Source organism: Erinaceus europaeus, chromosome 9 (genome assembly GCF_950295315.1).
Source record: "Erinaceus europaeus chromosome 9, mEriEur2.1, whole genome shotgun sequence".
Lineage (NCBI taxonomy): Eukaryota > Metazoa > Chordata > Mammalia > Eulipotyphla > Erinaceidae > Erinaceus > Erinaceus europaeus.
In genome coordinates, this window is record NC_080170.1 from 50,451,994 (window position 1) to 50,469,445 (window position 17,452).

General features: G+C 39.8%; 1 protein-coding gene across 6 annotated transcripts in view; it reads left to right on the forward strand.

The window, feature by feature from the left end:
* Positions 1 to 17,452, forward strand: part of DNM3 (dynamin 3) — a 392,696-nt gene that overhangs the window by 62,099 nt on the left and 313,145 nt on the right. For all 6 annotated transcript variants that reach the window (XR_009551586.1, XM_060197877.1, XM_060197878.1 and 3 more), the window contains exon 2: positions 13,042 to 13,115. Coding sequence is in view for 5 of the 6 variants with exons in the window: in XM_060197877.1 (XP_060053860.1) it covers positions 13,042 to 13,115 (74 nt within the window). In the remaining variant the exon portion in view is untranslated. The remainder of the gene's footprint in view (positions 1 to 13,041; positions 13,116 to 17,452) is intronic.

Below are 17,452 nucleotides of genomic sequence, written 5' to 3' on the forward strand. Positions count from 1 at the left end.
CTTCATTTGGAAACTTCCCTATTATTATTATTATTATTATTATTTTGCCTCCAGGGTTATCTCTGGGGCTTTGGTGCCTGCACTACAAATCCACTGATCCTGGTGGCCATTTTTCCTTTTTTAATTTCATATTATTTTATTATTATTGGATAGGACAGAGAGAAATTGAGAGAGGAGGGGGACAGAAAAATAGACACCTGCAGACTTGCTTCACTGCTTGTGAAGCGACCTCCCCCTTCAGGTGGGGAACTAGGGGCTAGAACTGGGATCCTTGTGTGGGTCTTTGTGCTACGTACTATGTGCACTTAATCCAGTGCTCCACCCCCTGACTGCCTAAACCTCCCTGTTCTTTATCCCTCTGAGGGTATAGACCAAAATTCTTTTTGGGGTGCAGAAGGTGGAAAATCTGGCTCCTGTATTTGCTTCTCTGCTGGATATGGACGTTGGCAGGTTGATCCATACCCCAGCCTGTTTCTATCTTTCCCTAGGGCTCTGGAGAGCTGATAACTTGGTGAAGTTGTCTGCCCAGGAAAATCAAGATGGAATTATAATAGCATCTGGTGGCTGTGTATTTATTTTTAAATCGTTCTATTAGATCTTAGGAGAAAGGGTAAATACCACTACCTAAGAAAGTGATGCTTTGAGGTACTATTACTATAAATGAAGAAGTAAGCCACCAAGCAGTTTAGCACAACAGAAAACTGGAACTGCAAACAACAACACAAAAAATACTTACTTTAATTACTTATAGTGAACATGTAGTTGACATGTTAGCCTTCACATATACAAATGGGTGATAGAGTCTAATGGATGTGCTCAGAGAAGAGCAGATAGAGATTGCAATTTAGGAGTCTACTCATTAATAGACTTTTTTTACTCAGAAAAATTTACTGAGTAAAGGGATGACAAAATAGCTCGTGTATACTGCACTGCTTTGCCATATGTGTGATTCAGGTTCCTTTTTAAATTTTACAGTATGTTGTTATTATTGGACAGGACAGAGAGAAATTGAGAGGCGAGGGTTAGAGATATAGACAAAAATATATTTATATATGTCATCATGAGATGTTAATTGGATGCTTTTTCTTCTTGATCTTTAATATTTTCATAGTCAAAGACTATACTTTCAGGGATCACTTCTATACTTAGTTAAAATTTTCATAGTCAATGGTGTAAGACCACAGGAGAAAATTATCAGTTAAACAGACAAAGAAAAACATTTTTCAGCTAAGAAAATAATAGACCGCATACACAGTGCTTTTATCTTTAATTATGAATTTACATTTGCAGCAAATTTAGTGTATTTGTTTTTATGAGACATGTGGCAATAGGATAGAATGTGGGGGCCTCTGGGATCTCAGGCATGCAAGTCCTGTACTCTAATACTTTTTTCCCCCTGATTTAAATTCTTTTTTTCCCCTTTTTTTCCTGCTTTAAATTCTTAAACAAACTGACTTTGTGATTAAGAAATCAAATGGATTCACTGGAAGGCTTTACATTCTGGAGAGCACAGGATGTTTGTAAACAGAGCTGGCTTGTTCATTCAGCTCACCAATCTGTGATTCAGAAACGTTTGCATTCTGAATGTGACAGCAGGAACTGTGAAGTATTGATTAATTAGACTTCATGAAAGTGTTTTGCTTAGACACTGCTTAAAAACTGAGTTTTGTGGATGAAAGATAAATATAAAAATAGCTTAGATATTGGTACAAAGATAGCATTGTGCTTTTCACAATTGGACTGGTAAAACAAAGTGGTGGTGGCATTTACTGAATGTATCAAATCATAGACTCACTGATAGCAGCAAAGTGTTATCGTTTGCAAATCTGTAAGTACCAATATTCTTACTGTGTGCCAATAACTTGGGGGGAAGAAAGGAAATTGCAGTGGAAAATTTCCAATTAAATCTGTGGATTTTGGCATAACCACTTCCTTCAGCAATTAAAGTGGTATTGTAGTGGTTGGCACAGCTCCAAGATTGGGGCACACAAGCAAAAAATCATTTCCACAGGGCCACTGTGTTTCTCAGTGGAGTCCATGACCTTGGTACCTCTTGGGGGGCAGTGTTGGGCACTGACCTATCTCTATTTCTCTTTCCCTCCTTTGCCATCCCTTTTTCTCTCTAGTGGATTATCATTTTGAAGGACTGTGAAATTGTTAATTCTACAGAGACTATTTTAGGGTACATAAATAACATTTTGAATATTTATCTTTTTAGAAAAGGCCTCTTTTTTCTAAGTCATTTTATTGAGGAAAGGTTGATTACCAAGAATGTTGTTGTCACAAGGGTACAGTTTTACATCTTTCCAAGAAGACCTCTGTGTCTCTAAGATTTAATTATCCATCTGTGTGTGTGTGTGAGAGAGAGAGAGAGAGAGAGAAAGAGAGAGAGAGAGAGAGAGAACACCACAGTGCATCACTCTGGCATATGTGATTTTTCTGGGAAGTGAATTCAGGACCTCATGCTCATAAGTCTGTTGCTCTATCTGCTGCAGCTTCCTGAGCTGCATGGAGATGGCTGTCTTTAAGGAATGCTTTTAAAACATATTTATTTTATTCATTAAAAATTTTTACTAGTGATTTAGTGCAGATTTACAAAATTATAAGATAATGGGTATAATTCCACATCATTTCTAACACCAGAGTTCTGTGTTCTGATTCCTTTCATTGGAAACTGCAGTAGTTCCCCGAAGGTCACAGATATGGGTTGACTATTATTTCTATAGTTATCTATATTTATATATATTTCCCCTATGTTCTTATAGTTCTACCTTCTCTTCCCTTTTAAGTCACATCTACACTTAAGGAAATGACTTAAAATAATATTTTGATTCTTGGATTAAAAATAGTTCTTCCCACACCTATGGACATCTAATCTTTGACCAAGGGGCTCAGACTATTACATGGGGAAAGCAGAGTCTCTTCAACAAATGGTGTTGGAAACAATGGGTTGAAACATGCAGAAGAATGAAACTGAACCACTGTATTTCACCAAATACAAAAGTAAATTCCAAGTGGATCAAGGACTTGGATGTTAGACCACAAACTATCAGATACTTAGAGGAAAATATTGGCAGAATTCTTTTCCGCATAAATTTTAAAGACATTTTCAATGAAACGAATCCAATTACAAAGAAGACTAAGGCAAGTATAAACCTATGGGACTACATCAAATTAAAAAGCTTCTTCACAGCAAAAGAAACCACTACCCAAACCAAGAGACCCCTCACAGAACGGGGTTTACATGCCAAACATCAGATAAGAGTTTAATAACCAACATATCTAAAGAGCTTGCCAGACTCAACAACAAGACAACAAATAACCCCATCCAAAAATGGGGAGAGGACTTGGACAGAATATTTACCACAGAAGAGATTCGAAAGGCCGAGGAACACATGAAAAAATGCTCCAAGTCTCTGATTGTCAGAGAAATGCAAATCAAGACAACAATGAGATATCACTTTACTCCTGTGAGAATGTCATACATCAGAAAAGGTAACAGCAGCAAATGCTGGAGAGGGTGTGGGGTCAAAGGAACTCTCCTGCACTGCTGGTGGGAATGTCAATTGGTCCAACCTCTGTGGAGAATAGTCTGGAGAACTCTCAGAAGGCTAGAAATGGACCTACCCTATGACCCTGCAATTCCTCTCCTGGGGATAGATCCTAAGGAACCCAACACATCCAACCCAAAAGATCTGTGTACACATTTGTTCTTAGCAGCACAATTTGTAATAGCCAAAACCTGGAAGCAACCCAGGTGTCCAACAACAGATGAGTGGCTGAGCAAGTTGTGGTATATATACACAATGGAATACTACTCAGCTGTAAAAAAATGGTGACTTCACCGTTTTCAGCCGATCTTGGATGGACCTTGAAAAATTCATGTTGAGTGAAATAAGTCAGAAACAGAAGGATGAATATGGGATGATCTCACTCTCAGGCAGAAGTTGAAAAACAAGATCAGAAAAGAAAACGCAAGTAGAACCTGAAATGGAATTGGCGTATTGCACCCAAGTAAAAGACTCTGGGGTGGGTGGGTGGGGAGAATACAGGTCCATGAAGGATGATAAATGACATAGTGGGGGTTGTATTGTTAAATGGGAAACTGGGTAATGTTATGCATGTACAAACTATTGTATTTACTGTTGAATGTAAAACATTAATTCCCCAAAAAAGAAATAAATTTTTAAAAAATTAAAAAATAAAAATAGTTCTTCCAAATTTTATCCTGTAACTTCAGACCATGAGATCAGTCCACACAGTGATCTGTATTTTGTACTTTGATAAACCCTATAGAATATTCAGTGTTCATAACAAAGTATCAATTTTTATTAATGAGCTCAGAAAATTATGGATTAATCAGAAATTTTCTTCTCCCCCCCCTTGTCCATTTAAATACTACTTAGCTATCTATCAGCTGGGAGATCAGATATGGGAATGCTTCCTTCTTTGTGTTGAGTATATGGTGCAAAGAGAAATCGTCCCCAAAGGGTAGATAGTTAATGTTTGAATATGTAATACTTGGGCACTGAAGGGGAAACAATGATTTTTCTAAAATGCAGGTCTGACCATTTTAAGCTCTTTAGTGTATTCCTGTTCTCACAGGAAGGACACATACAAATGCTGGTGTCTAAAATTGCTCTGGTCTTCTCCAGAATCTTCTTTATCTTGTTGTGACCTTTCTGTGCTATTAATATATTTTTTTCCCCACCAGAGCAGTGCTCCTCTAACTTATGATGGTGCTAGGGATTGAACCTGGGACCTTTCAGGCCTGAAGGTTGTTTGCAAAACCATTATGTTATCTCCCTAGCTCTACCCTAATGTTGTACGTGGCTCTGGGCCTCTGTGCTGTGGAATGACTTCACGGCTCTTCTCTGAAACTGTTGTCTGACCTTGCCTCAGGCAAACAAAGTTATGCCTCACTCTATGGCAGTACCTGGAGTGGGGCTCAACTTCTGCACTTGTGCTTGTTCTAATCATTTATGTGTTCCCTACAGATAGAGCTTATTTACCTTAGGGTGAATCAGCCACATGAATAATCTCTTGGAGAGCAGGAGTTACTGCCTCTTATTCTCAGTCAAGGGCAGATGTTAAATATTTATTTATTGAACAGATCATCTGATGAATGGTCATTTGCATTTATATAGAACAAAACATCTCTGTAATTACCTTATTTGCTGCTCAGGTGGGAAATTCAGTTCAGTTTTGTTTCTCATAGCAATGTGCTCTCCCTTCTTTAGACTTCCAAAGATCAATTATTTCCTAATGGAACAAAAATTCTTGGAGAGATGAGAAATTGTATCCAAGTGTCAACAATTGTACTGTAAACCGTTAACCTCTCAAAAAGAAAATAAAGAAAAAAAAAAGAAAGCATTATCAGGATGGTTCTTAGATTGGATTTACTCTCCACTTACTTGTACAGGAGTTCAGAAAGAGTTTTGATCTTGTCTAAAGACCAGCTCTTAGAACTGTGCAGTTTAGTCTTTATTGAGTTGAGAGAGAGTAGAAAGATATATGAGTTTAACTTCTATTTAAAAAAAAATTTTTTTTTGTCTCCAGGGTTACTGCTGGGGCTCAGTGCTTGTACTACCAATCCACTGCTCCTGGAGGCCATCCCCTCCCCATTTTTGTTGCTCTTGTTGTCATTGCTGTTAGATAGGACAGAGAGAGCTCGAGAGAGAAGGGGAAGACAGAGAGGGGAGAGAAAGATAGTTACCTGCAGACCTGCTTCACCACCTGTGAAGCGACCCCTCTGCAGGTGGGGAGCCGGGGGCTCAAACCTGGATCCTTGAGCCAGTCCTTGTGCTTCATGCCATGTGTGCTTAACCCGCTGTACTACTGCCCGGCACTATAAACTTTTTTATTATCTTTATTTTTATTTATTGGATAGATACAGCCTGAAATTGAGAGCAAAGGGGTGGTAGAGAGAGAGAGAGGGCTGGGGAGACAGCATAATGGTTATGCAAAAGCCTTTCAAACCTGAGGCTCTCAGGTCCCAGGCTCAATGCCCAGTCCCGCCATAAGCCAGAACTGAGCAGTGTTCTTGTCTAAAAACAATAAAATAAAACAGAATAAAAAATAAAATAAAATAAAATAGAGGGAGAGAGAGACAGAGGGACACCTGCAACACTGCTTCATCACTTGTAAAGCTTTCCCCCTACAGGTGGGGACCAGGGTCTTGAACCTGGGTCCTTGCACCTTGTAACATGTGTGCTCAACCAAGTGCAGCACCACCCAGCTTCATAAATTGAACTTCTATGTGAGCAAGAGAGGAGGAGCTCTATTCCTGCCTTAAAGTCTGTGCAGTTCAATCGCCAGGATGGCTTTCAGGCAATAAAATGATGTCCACTTAGCAATGCTCAGTCCACATTATTCTTCTCATTCTTTACCTTGATGGTCCATTTTGGAGGTAAATGGCATGCACATTTTTGTCATATACGTGTGTATTGCACCATAAACACATGAAAATTGTGGCTTAAACCTATGACAATATGGAAGACACAGCTATTGCTATTTTCTGCATTAAGTTAGTTTTCCCCATAATATGTACTTACATGAGGGCCAACCACTTACAGCAGAGAAAATAATAAAAGTCAAATGGGTGATTGCACTCAAGTGCTAATAAATTATGCACGACTGTTTGTGTTTGCACCCTGGCCTCCTGGGTGTGTCAATGCAGGGACGGGAATAAAGAACTAAGCTTTCCAAACCTTCTCAACACCTAGGGGAAGATTCGGCTGGGATCCAAGACTCCTAATCTGTGCACTCACTCTGAAATGTCAAAGCATTGTGTGTAGAAGCTTGCTAAAACAGCAGGAGAAACACACTGTAGTTCCACTGTAACAATCTTAACCTTGTTTATTGTTTGTGTGTGTTGCTTGGGTTTTAAGCTGCTCTTGTGCATGCCACTTGATGAATTGATTTAGTAGTCAAAGAGGGAGCAATTTAGAATTAGAAGTCCCATGCACTATCCATCAAAGAGGGAGCAGTTTAGAATTAGAAGTCCCATGCACTATCCATTGTGCTGCGGTGCCACCTAAGAGGGAGCAGTTTAGAGATAACGTACAATGGTAGAACTGGGGCTCCCACTGAAGTTCTTTCTGGGTGTGTATTTGAGAGCTTGCCTCCTCCACTTGCCTGGCAGGAGCATGCTGGACACACAGATCTCTTGCTTCTGGACCATGAGAATGACACACTAGAGACCAGTTTAGCCTCTCCCTCACTCTGTATGTAGGAGAGACAGAGAGTGAATTTTCTCTCTGATGATATATATATATATATATATATATATATATATATATATATATATATGCCTCCAAGGTTATCACTGGGGCTTCATGACCGCACTACGGACCCACTGCTCCTGGATGCCACTTTTTCCATTTTTGTTGCCCTTGTTATTGTTACAGTTGCCACTGCTGTTATTGTTGTTGGATAGGACAGAGAGAAATCAAGAGAGGAGGGGAAGACAGAGAGAGGGAGAGGAAGATAGACACCTGCAGACCTGCTTCACCGCTTGTGAAAGGACCACTCCCCCACTGCAGGAGGGGAGCTGGGGGCTTGAACTGGGATCCTTACTTCTATCTTTGCGCTTTGCTCCATGTGCGCTTAACCCGCTGCGCCACCGCCCGGCCCCCTGATATATATATATATATATATATATATATATATATATATATATATATATAAAATGTCATCACCAGGCTTTCACTGCTTCATGCTGACTTTTTTCATATGTGTGTGTGTGTGTATGTATATATATATATATATATATATATATATATATAGAGAGAGAGAGAGAGAGAGAGAGAGATAGAGGGAGAGGGAGAGGGAGAGGGAGAGAGAGTGTGTCAGAGGGACAGTGGAAAAAATGCCTCTTGGCTTCAACTGGGCAGCATGCCAGGCAAGGCAAAACCCCTCCCAAATGAGCTATCAACTGGCCCTGGCTGATGCTTCTTGCACTTCAGATACCTTTGTGAAGTCAGAAGAGATTTCTAAATGACAAAATATCTCCCCTGTTGGTGAGAATATTTGTGTTGGAGTTGGTTCTAATAGAGCCACAGATGTCCAGGTTAATGGGAATAAAAAGGTGTTAGATACCTGAACTCACTTATTACTCTTTATGCCAAGTTCTGTTTGTGCAATAAAACAGTGGAGAAAGACAGGTTTTTTTTTGGGGGGGGTGAGCTGATTTTTTTTTAGCTGAGCACATTATAATTACTTGCTATTTAAAATGTTTGATATGTACTACTATGCTTTAATAATGCTCAGGGAGTTTGCTATTAAATCTATATTCTATTTATTATTATTTTTTATTTGATAGGACAGAGAAATTGAGAGGGGAGGGGAAGATAGAAAGGAGGAGAAAAAGAGAAACATTTGCAACACTATTGCAGCATTTTCCTCTGCAGGTGGGGAGTGAAGGCTTGAACCCAGGTACTTTTGCAGGATAATGGTAAACCCTCAGTAGGGGACTCCACCTCCTGGCTCCCTAAATTTACATTGCCAACATTAAGTCAGAAGAAGAAGCTGGGGAGTCGGGTGGTAGCATGGCGGGTTAAGTGCATGTGGCGCTAAGCGCAGGGACAGGCGTAAGGATCCGGTTCAAGCCCCCGGCTCCCCACCTGTAGGGGAGTCGCTTCACAGGCGGTGAAGCGGGTCTGCAGGTGTCTATCTTTCTCTCTCCCTCTCTGTCTTCCCCCTCTCTCTCTGTTTCTCTCTGTCCTAGCTAACAACGACGACAACAATAAGTACAACAATAAAAACAACAAGGGCAACAAAAGGGAAAATAAAATCTAAAAAAAAAAAAAAAGAAGCTGAAAAAAAAATCCCAGCATGAAGATATTAAGTAACCAAATCTCCTTTCTTCCCTCACTCTTTTCTACCTCTTTTTTTTTTTGCTAAGGGTATTGGGGCTGAAGAAAATACTTTATTCATTTATTTCTTATTTTTATCTTTATTATCTTTATTTATTTATTGAATAGAAACAGCCAGAAATTGAGATGGAGGGGGAGATAGATAGACCACTTGTGAAACTTCCCTCCTACAGGTGGGGCCCAGGGGCTTGAAGCAAGGTCCTTGCTCATTGTAACATGTACACTCAACCAGGTGTGTCACCACCTGGCCCCCATTTATTTCTTTATCTTTATTTTATTTTATTTTATTTTATTTTATTTTATTTTATTTTATTTTATTTTATTTTATTTTATTTTTGCCAGAGCAATTCTCAGCTCTGGTTTATGGTGGTGCTGGGAATTGAACCTGTGACCTCAAAGTCTCAGGCATAGAAAGCTCTATGCATAAGCATTATGCTATCTCCCCAGCCCTCATTGATTTTTAAAATCACATTCTTCAGGCACTGAAGACTTGTAGACTTCTCTTTGGCATCTGTACATCTTAAAACCTCACTGATAGTCTACACTTCACACAGATGCACTCCAGCTCTGGAGTTTTGATTTAGCCTTACTCTCAAATTAACTTTTTCTTTTCTGGTTCTGGGCATAGTATAGATACTCTGCTCTGCTTGCTTCGGTTAAATGTTAAGTGTTTTTAAACCAGCAAGATTAATAAATGTTATAATATAGTTCTTGGAGAATATCAAGAGACTGTTCAATTATTTAATTTCTTATTGGGGGATTAATGTTTTACATTCGACAGTAAATACAATAGTTTGTACATTTCTCAGTTTTCCACATAGCAATACAACCCCCACTAGGTTCACTGTCATCCTTTTTGGACCTGTACTCTCCCCTCCCCCCCAACCCACCCCAGAGTCTTTTACTTTGGTGCAGTACACCAACTCCAGTTCAGGTTCTACTTGTGTTTTCTCTTCTGATCTTGCTTTTCAACTTCTGCCTGAGAGTGAGATCATCCCATATTCACCCTTCTGTTTCTGACTTATTTCACTCAACATGATTTCTTCAAACTCCATCCAAGACCGGCTGAAAATGGTGAAGTCACCATTTTTAATAGCTGAGTAGTATTCCATTATGTATATAGACCACAACTTGCTCAGCCACTCATCTGTTGTTGGACACCTGGGTTGCTTCCAGGTTTTGGCTGTTAGAAATTGTGCTAAGAACATAGGTATACATAAATCTTTTTGGATGGGTATGTTGGGTTCCTTAGGATATATTCCCAGAAGAGAAATTGCAGGATCATAGGGTAGGTCCATTTCTAGCCTTCTGAGAGTTCTCCAGACTGTTCTCCACAGGGGTTGGACCAATTGACATTCCCACCAGCAGTGCAGGAGGGTTCCTTTGACCCCACACCCTCTATAGCATTTGCTGCTGCTATCTTTTCTCGTGTATGACATTCTCACAGGAGTGAAATGGTATCTCATTGTTGTCTTTATTTGCATTTCTCTGACAATCTAAGACTTGTTTCTTGGCCTTTTGGATCTCTTCTGTGGTGAATATTCTGTCCATGTCCTCTCCCCATTTTTTTATGGGGTTATTTGTTTTCTTATTGTTGAGTTTGGCAAGCTTTTTATATATTTTGGTTTTTAAACTGTTGTCTGATATATGGCATGTAAAGATCTTCTCCCATTCTGTGAAGGGTCTCTTGGTTTGGGTAGGGTTTCTTTTGCTGTGCAGAAATTTTTTATTTGATGTAGTCCTATAGGTTTATACTTGCCTTAGTCTTCTTTGTAATTGGATTTGTTTCATTGAAGATGTCTTTAAAATTTATGCAGAAAGAGTTCTGCCAATATTTTCCTCTAAGTATCTGATAGTTTGTGGTCTCACATCCAAGTCCTTGATCCACTTGGAATTTACTTTTGTGTCTGGTGAAATATGGTGGTTCAGTTTCATTCTTCTACATATTTCAACCCATTTTTTCCAACACCACTTGTTGAAGAGACTCTGCTTTCCCCATTTGATAGTCTGGGCACCTTTGTCAAAGATTAGATGTCCATAGGTGTGGGGGCTTATTTCTGGGCTCTCAATTCTATTCTACTGGTTAGTATGAAGAGACTATTTGATTTTTTATATCTAGATATTTTTCCAAGGAGAATGCCAATCTCTCTCTTTTCTGAACTCAATATAGTTTACCCATTCCCCTCCTCAATGCTTTTTTTCTATAAAAATGACTTATTGGGACCAGGCACAGCAGGTTAAGCACACGTGGTTCCAAGCACAGGGCCAGCATAAGGAGGATCGGTTCTAGCCCAGCTCCCCACCTACAGGGGGGTTGCTTCACAAGAACCTGGGTTCAAGTCTCTAGTTGCCAACTACAAGGAAAAGGTCTCACAAATGGTGAAGCAGTGCTGCAAGTGACTCCTTTTTTCTATCTCCCTCTCTCCTTTCAATTTCTCTGTCCTATCAAAATAAAATTAAAAAATAAATATTTTAAATATTTTATTTATTTATTAATGAGAAAGATAGGAGATAGAAAGAACCATACATTACTGTGGTACATGTGCTGTTAGGGATTGAACTCTTCACCTCCTGCTTTAGAGTCAAACACTTTATCCATTGCACCATCTCCCGGACCACAAAAGTCTATTATTTTACTTTTTATTTTATATATTTATTTATTTATTTTGCCTTCAGGGTTATTGCTAAGACTCGGTGCCTGCATCATGAATCCACTGCTCCTGGAGGCCATTTTTTCCCATTTTTGTTGCCCTTATTGTCCTTGTTGTTATTGTTGCTATTGCTGTTGTTGGATAGGACAGAGAGAAATGGAGAGAGTAGGGGGAGACAGAGAGAGGGAGAGAAAGATAGACACCTGCAGACCTGCTTTACTGCCTGTGAAGCGACTCCCCTGCAGGTGGGGAGCCAGGGGCTTGAACCGGGATCCTTAAGCGGGTCCTTGCACTTGGTGCCTCGTGCGGTTAACCCACTGCGCTACCGCCAGACTCCCAGGTTCCTTTTTTTTTTTTTTTTTTAATTTTATTTTATCAGAGCACTGCTCAGCTCTGGCTTATGGTGGTTCGGGGGACTGAACCTGGGACTTTGGTGCCTCGGGCTTGAGAGTCTCTTTGCATAGCCATTATGCTATCTACCCCTGCCCCCCCCCTTTTAAGCTTATTTACTTCTTTATTTATTTAGGAAGGAAACAGAGAGAAAGTGAGAGAGAAGGGAGAAATAGAGAGGGAGAAAGAGTGACACGTACGAACACTATTGCTTCACCTCTCATGAGGCTTCCTGCCTGCAGGTGGGGGACAGGGGACTGAACCAGGGAATTGAATGTATATTATTATAAAGTAAGTGTGCACTCAAACCTGGCCCCAAATGTAGGTCCTTGAGCATGGTAAATATGTACCACCAACAGGCTTCTCAATGTTTTTTTTTTCCACGCACATGTCTTTATTTCTTACTGAGGTTGTTTTGTTTTGTTTTTTTAAAGAATAAATGATACTATTTATTTCAGGTGGAATTTTTAGGACAAATAAATGTTTATATTTTTATTATTCCCTGCTTTTGTCATCTTGAATAGTTTAAGTGGTCTTTGAGTGTGTATTTATACAGTACTGTACTGTTTTGATTCCTCTAGTTTTGTAATATAGCGTAAATCAGAAAGTGTGGTGCATTCAGTTTTGACCTTCTTTCTCAGAACTACTCTGGTTATTTTGAGGTCTTGTATAATTTCATACACATCTTAGAAGTGCATATCCTGGGAGTTGGGCGGTAGCGCAGCGGGTTAGGCGTACATTTCGCAAAGCGCAAGGACTTGTACAAAGATCCAGGTTCGAGCCCCCGGCTCCCCAACTGCAGGGGAGTTGCTTCACAGGTGGTGAAGCACTCTAGGTCTGCAGGTGTCTATCTTTCTCTCCCCTTCTTTGTCTTCTTCTCCTCTCTTCATTTCTCTCTGTCCTATCCAACAATGATGACATCAATAACAACAATAATAATTACAACAATAAAACAACAAGAGCAACAAAAGGGAATAAATAAATATTTTTAAAAAAGGAAAAAAAAGTGCATATCCTAATTATATAAAATCACTTTTGTAATTTTAATTGGGACAACTGTGGAACTAAATAAATCTATGGTCCAAATTCCTTAAAGTGCCTTAACCTACTCTTTCTTTTTATAGGGACTTTCTCCCTAGAGGGTCCGGCATCGTAACAAGAAGGCCTCTTGTGCTGCAGCTTGTCACTTCTAAAGCAGGTAATGAAAGAGGCTGTTTGCCAAGCGAATGAACTAACACATCCTGTGGCACCTGCTGCCTCTCTTTCTGGGCTTGTAGCAACAGAAACATTTTTGTGATCACTCGGCTGTGGGTAACTGCCTGTATTTCTCTCCAAAATGCTCGGGTCTACATTGCTCTCATTCCTTTAATTGCATTAAAAGGAATGGGATAATAAATAAAAGTCTCATCTGCATATAAGTTTTTAGCACCCATTATTTTAATGTCTAGAAAATAAAATATCTCACTGTACTGCAATTATGAAGTACAGCATGATCATTGATTCCCAATGTGATGTGCTTCCTGCATGAATGTGTGTGTCTGATTTTTTTTTTCTTTTCTTCTCCTCTTCTTTTTTCTTCTCAACTTCTGTATAACTCTGTTGAGGAAATGTTGATTCACAGGATCATTGTTGTCACAGAGATACAGTTCCACATTTCCCCAAGACAGGTGTCAGTATAACTTACTATCAAATAGTCCTGTAATGTTTTTTATGTAACAAAATTAAATTTCCACATGTGTGCATATGTATACATATATTGTATATCATTCTACATTTATATCAAAAGCTGTGTCTAAATACAGATCTTGATATTAATATGGGAAAATGTGTTCTGTAAGAGATTAGCACATAAACAGAATAAACCATGCCCTTTCTTTCCCTCCCTCCTTTCCCTCCCTCCTTTCCTCTTTCTTTCCCTCCCCTCTCTTTCTTTCTCTCTTTTTAAAAAAGAAATTGACAGGGGAGGGAGAAGTAGAGAGGTAGAGAGAGAGAGAAAAACACTTGCAGCCCTGCTTCAACACTCGTGAAGCTTTCCTGCTGCATGTGGGGAGCAGGGGCTTGAACCTAGGTTCTTGCATACTGTAACGTGAGCACTTAAGCAGGTGTTCTACCACCTGCCTCCCTCTCTTTTTTCCTTCCTTTCTCTTCCTTCCTTCCTTCCTTCCTTCCTTCCTTCCTTCCTTCCTCTCTCTCTCTCTCTCTCTCTCTCTCTCTCTCTCTCTCTTTCTTTCTCTTTTTCTCTTTCTTTCTCTCTTTCTCTCTTTCTCTTTCTTTCTGTCAGGCTTTCTTTCTTTCTCCCTTCCTTCTTTCCTTTCTCTCTTTCTTTCTCCCTTCCTCCCTCCCTCTCTTCCTCTCTTTCCTTCTCTCCCCTCCCCTCCCCTTTCCTTCCTTTCTTTGCCGCCAAGGTTATCACTGGAGCTTGGAGTCTGCATGGCAAATTCACAGCTCGTGGTGGCCATTTTTTTCTCTTTTATTCGATAGGACAGAGGAAGATTGAGAAGGAATGGGGAGATAGGGAGGGGGAGGGAGAGACACCTGCAGCCCTGCTTCAACTCTCATGAAGCTTCTCTCCTGTGGGTGGGGACTGAGGGCTTGAACCTGAGTACTTGTGCATGGTAACATGTGTGCTCAACTAGGTGTACCACTGCCCTGCCCCTGTGCTGTGTTTTTCACTAAGAACTGATAATTTGGCAGACAAACAAGCTCTGCTTTTCATTTATTTCTTAGCAACTGGTGATGTTTCTTTTTTTTTTCTTTTTTATTTAAGAAAGGATTAATTAACAAAACCATAGGGTAGGAGGGGTACAATTCCACACAATTCCCACCACCCAATCTCCATTTCCCATCCCCTCCCCATAGCTTTCCCATTCTCTATCCCTCTGGGAGCATGGACCCAGGGTCATTGTGGGTTGCAGAAGGTAGAAAGTCTGGCTTCTGTAATTGCTTCCCCGCTGAACATGGACGTTGACTGGTCAGTCCATACTCCCAGTCTGCCTCTCTCTTTCCCTAGTAGGGTGGGTCTCTGGGGAAGCTGAGCTCCAGGACACATTGGTGGGGTCTTCAGTCCAGGGAAGCCTGGCCGGCATCCTGATGACATCTGGAACCTGGTGACTGAAAAGAGAGTTAACATACGAAGCCAAACAAAATTGTTGAGCAGATGTTTCTTTTTTTAAATGTTTATTTGGTGTTTATATTTTTTCTTTATGAGCTTGCCATTTTCTAATACTTCCTCACTTCTTTTTTGTTCGTTTACATTTAGATCTAATTAACTGATGGAATTAAAAATGTTAATATCCTAAAAGTCTACCTTTTAACAGAAAAAGTGAAGAACCTTATGCTACAGAAATTAATCTCTGCTAGTAGAGTTTTTATTTGGAACAGTTTTTGTTTGTTCTTAACCTGTAGGGACATCACTGGCTCTTAATAAACTACACCACTGAGGTGACTATAGCTCTTCTTCCACCCCAGGTTTCCACCTTAATGTAATTCCATCCTCAGTTCAAAGTCATTCATAAATTATTTCTCTTCTCTAAAATACTTTTTTTGTAGTTAACTGGCATTCTGTTTGACAGTTGATGAAATAAACACAACATTTTAGAGAAGTAAAATAAGGTATTTGAAAACACTTGGAAAAGTGTTAATGCATTACAGAAACAGAAATTTTATCGGTGCATTGTTTGAGATATGACAATTTAAGCAGGCTTCCTAAATTTTTCATCAGCCTTCTAATTTATAATGGATAAGAAGAATAGAGGTTAGGACTAAGATGTTTTAAGGATGAGCTGGGTTAGGAACCCTGGTGTTTCTTTATTGCATGTCTAAGTTAGACTATCTTTTTTTTTTACCTTCTGGGTATTTGGACATATAAAGATAGACTATTAAATGTCAAAGGTGAAAAATGTCCACATTTACATATAAGCTCTCATCTAAAAGCTTTTCATAGGTCTGGTGGCTTTTTAGAGAGAAAAAGGAAGGTGTCTTTTCACGGATAATAGAGTTCATTGAAAGAAATGTGGCCAAGGAAAATGGCTCCTACATGTTACTGGCTCTACTGGAACCACTCTTAACATACTGCCCTGACGAATCTTCTGAAGGAGGCAAACTCCCAAATGGTAATTTGTCCCAAATCCTGAGTGATTCTTGTGGTTAGAACAGAATCCAGATAGAGGAAATGCTAAGGTCAAGATTTGTAAACTATAAGTTATGAAAATTATTCTACTTCCTCATACTGAGATATTCAAGTGTTTTCATTCATATGGACACACACACACACTCACGCACACTATGGCACCAGTACTATGGTGGCACTCATGTCAAACCTAAGTCACTGTATGGCAAGACAATATAGTGAGATATCCCTCTGATCTGTGTCTTCATTTTTTTTTTAAACAAAAAGTTTAAAAGGTAAAACAACAGGGAGTCGGGCGGTGGGGCAGCGGGTTAAGCGCACGTGGCACAAAGCGCAAGTACCAGCATAAAGATCCGGGTTCGAGCCCCCGGCTCCCCACCTGTAGGGAAGACACTTCACAAGCGGTGAAGCAGGTCTGCAGGTGTCTGTCTTTCTCTCCCCATCTCTGTCTTCCCCTCCTTTCTCCATTTCTCTGTCCTATCCAACAACAATGACATCAATAACCACAACAATGTTAAACAACAAGGGCAACAAAATGGAAAAATAAATAAATATTTAAAAAATTTTAAAAAAAGGTAAAACAACAACAAAAAACCTTATAGCATAAGAACCCAGAGAAAGAAAAACCTTTGGGCCTAGGAGGTAGCTTACCTCATGCAGTACATACATTGCCATTCTCGAGATGGAAGCCATACCATCACCTAGGAGCACCTGCAGGAGGGAAGCAAGCTTCATGGCTGTTTTCCCTTTCTCTGATCTCTCTGTCCCTTTCTGTCTCTTACCCTCCATTTAAAAAATAAAAAAGCAGAGAAGGAAGGAGTCTACTGGGAGTGGTAGAATTGCGCAGGTGTGGAGACCCAGTGATAACTTTGGCAGAAAAAAAAAGGAGAGAGAGAGAGACAGAGAGAGAGAGAGGAAAATAAATTGTGTACATCTATACAATGTTTGTGTTTTAAGCTAAATGTTATTATCAAGGTCAAAAAGGAAAAAAAAAATTGTAGGTGCTGAGTGTTTGCCTACCTGGTAGAGCACACACATTACCATACATGAGGATCAGGAGTCAAGTCCCCATCCCCATCTGCAGGGGGCATCCTTCATAAATGATGAAATAGTGATTCAGGTGTCTCTCTTCTCTACTCCCCTCCCTGTTTTCTCTCCCTCTCCATCTCTACTCGTCTCCATCAGGTGAAAAAGGGCCACCAGACTCAGTGGAATCATCGAGTAGGTACTGAGTCCCAGTGGCAAAAAATCTGGTGGCAATAAAAAGGAGAAAAAAAATCTAAATAAACTTATAAATGTATAAAGTTAAAAGATAAGCTAAAGTTGATTTATTGTCAAGGAGTTTTTTTTTTTTTTTTTTTTTGCCTCCAGGGTTATTGCTGGGGCTCAGTGCCTGCACCACGAAT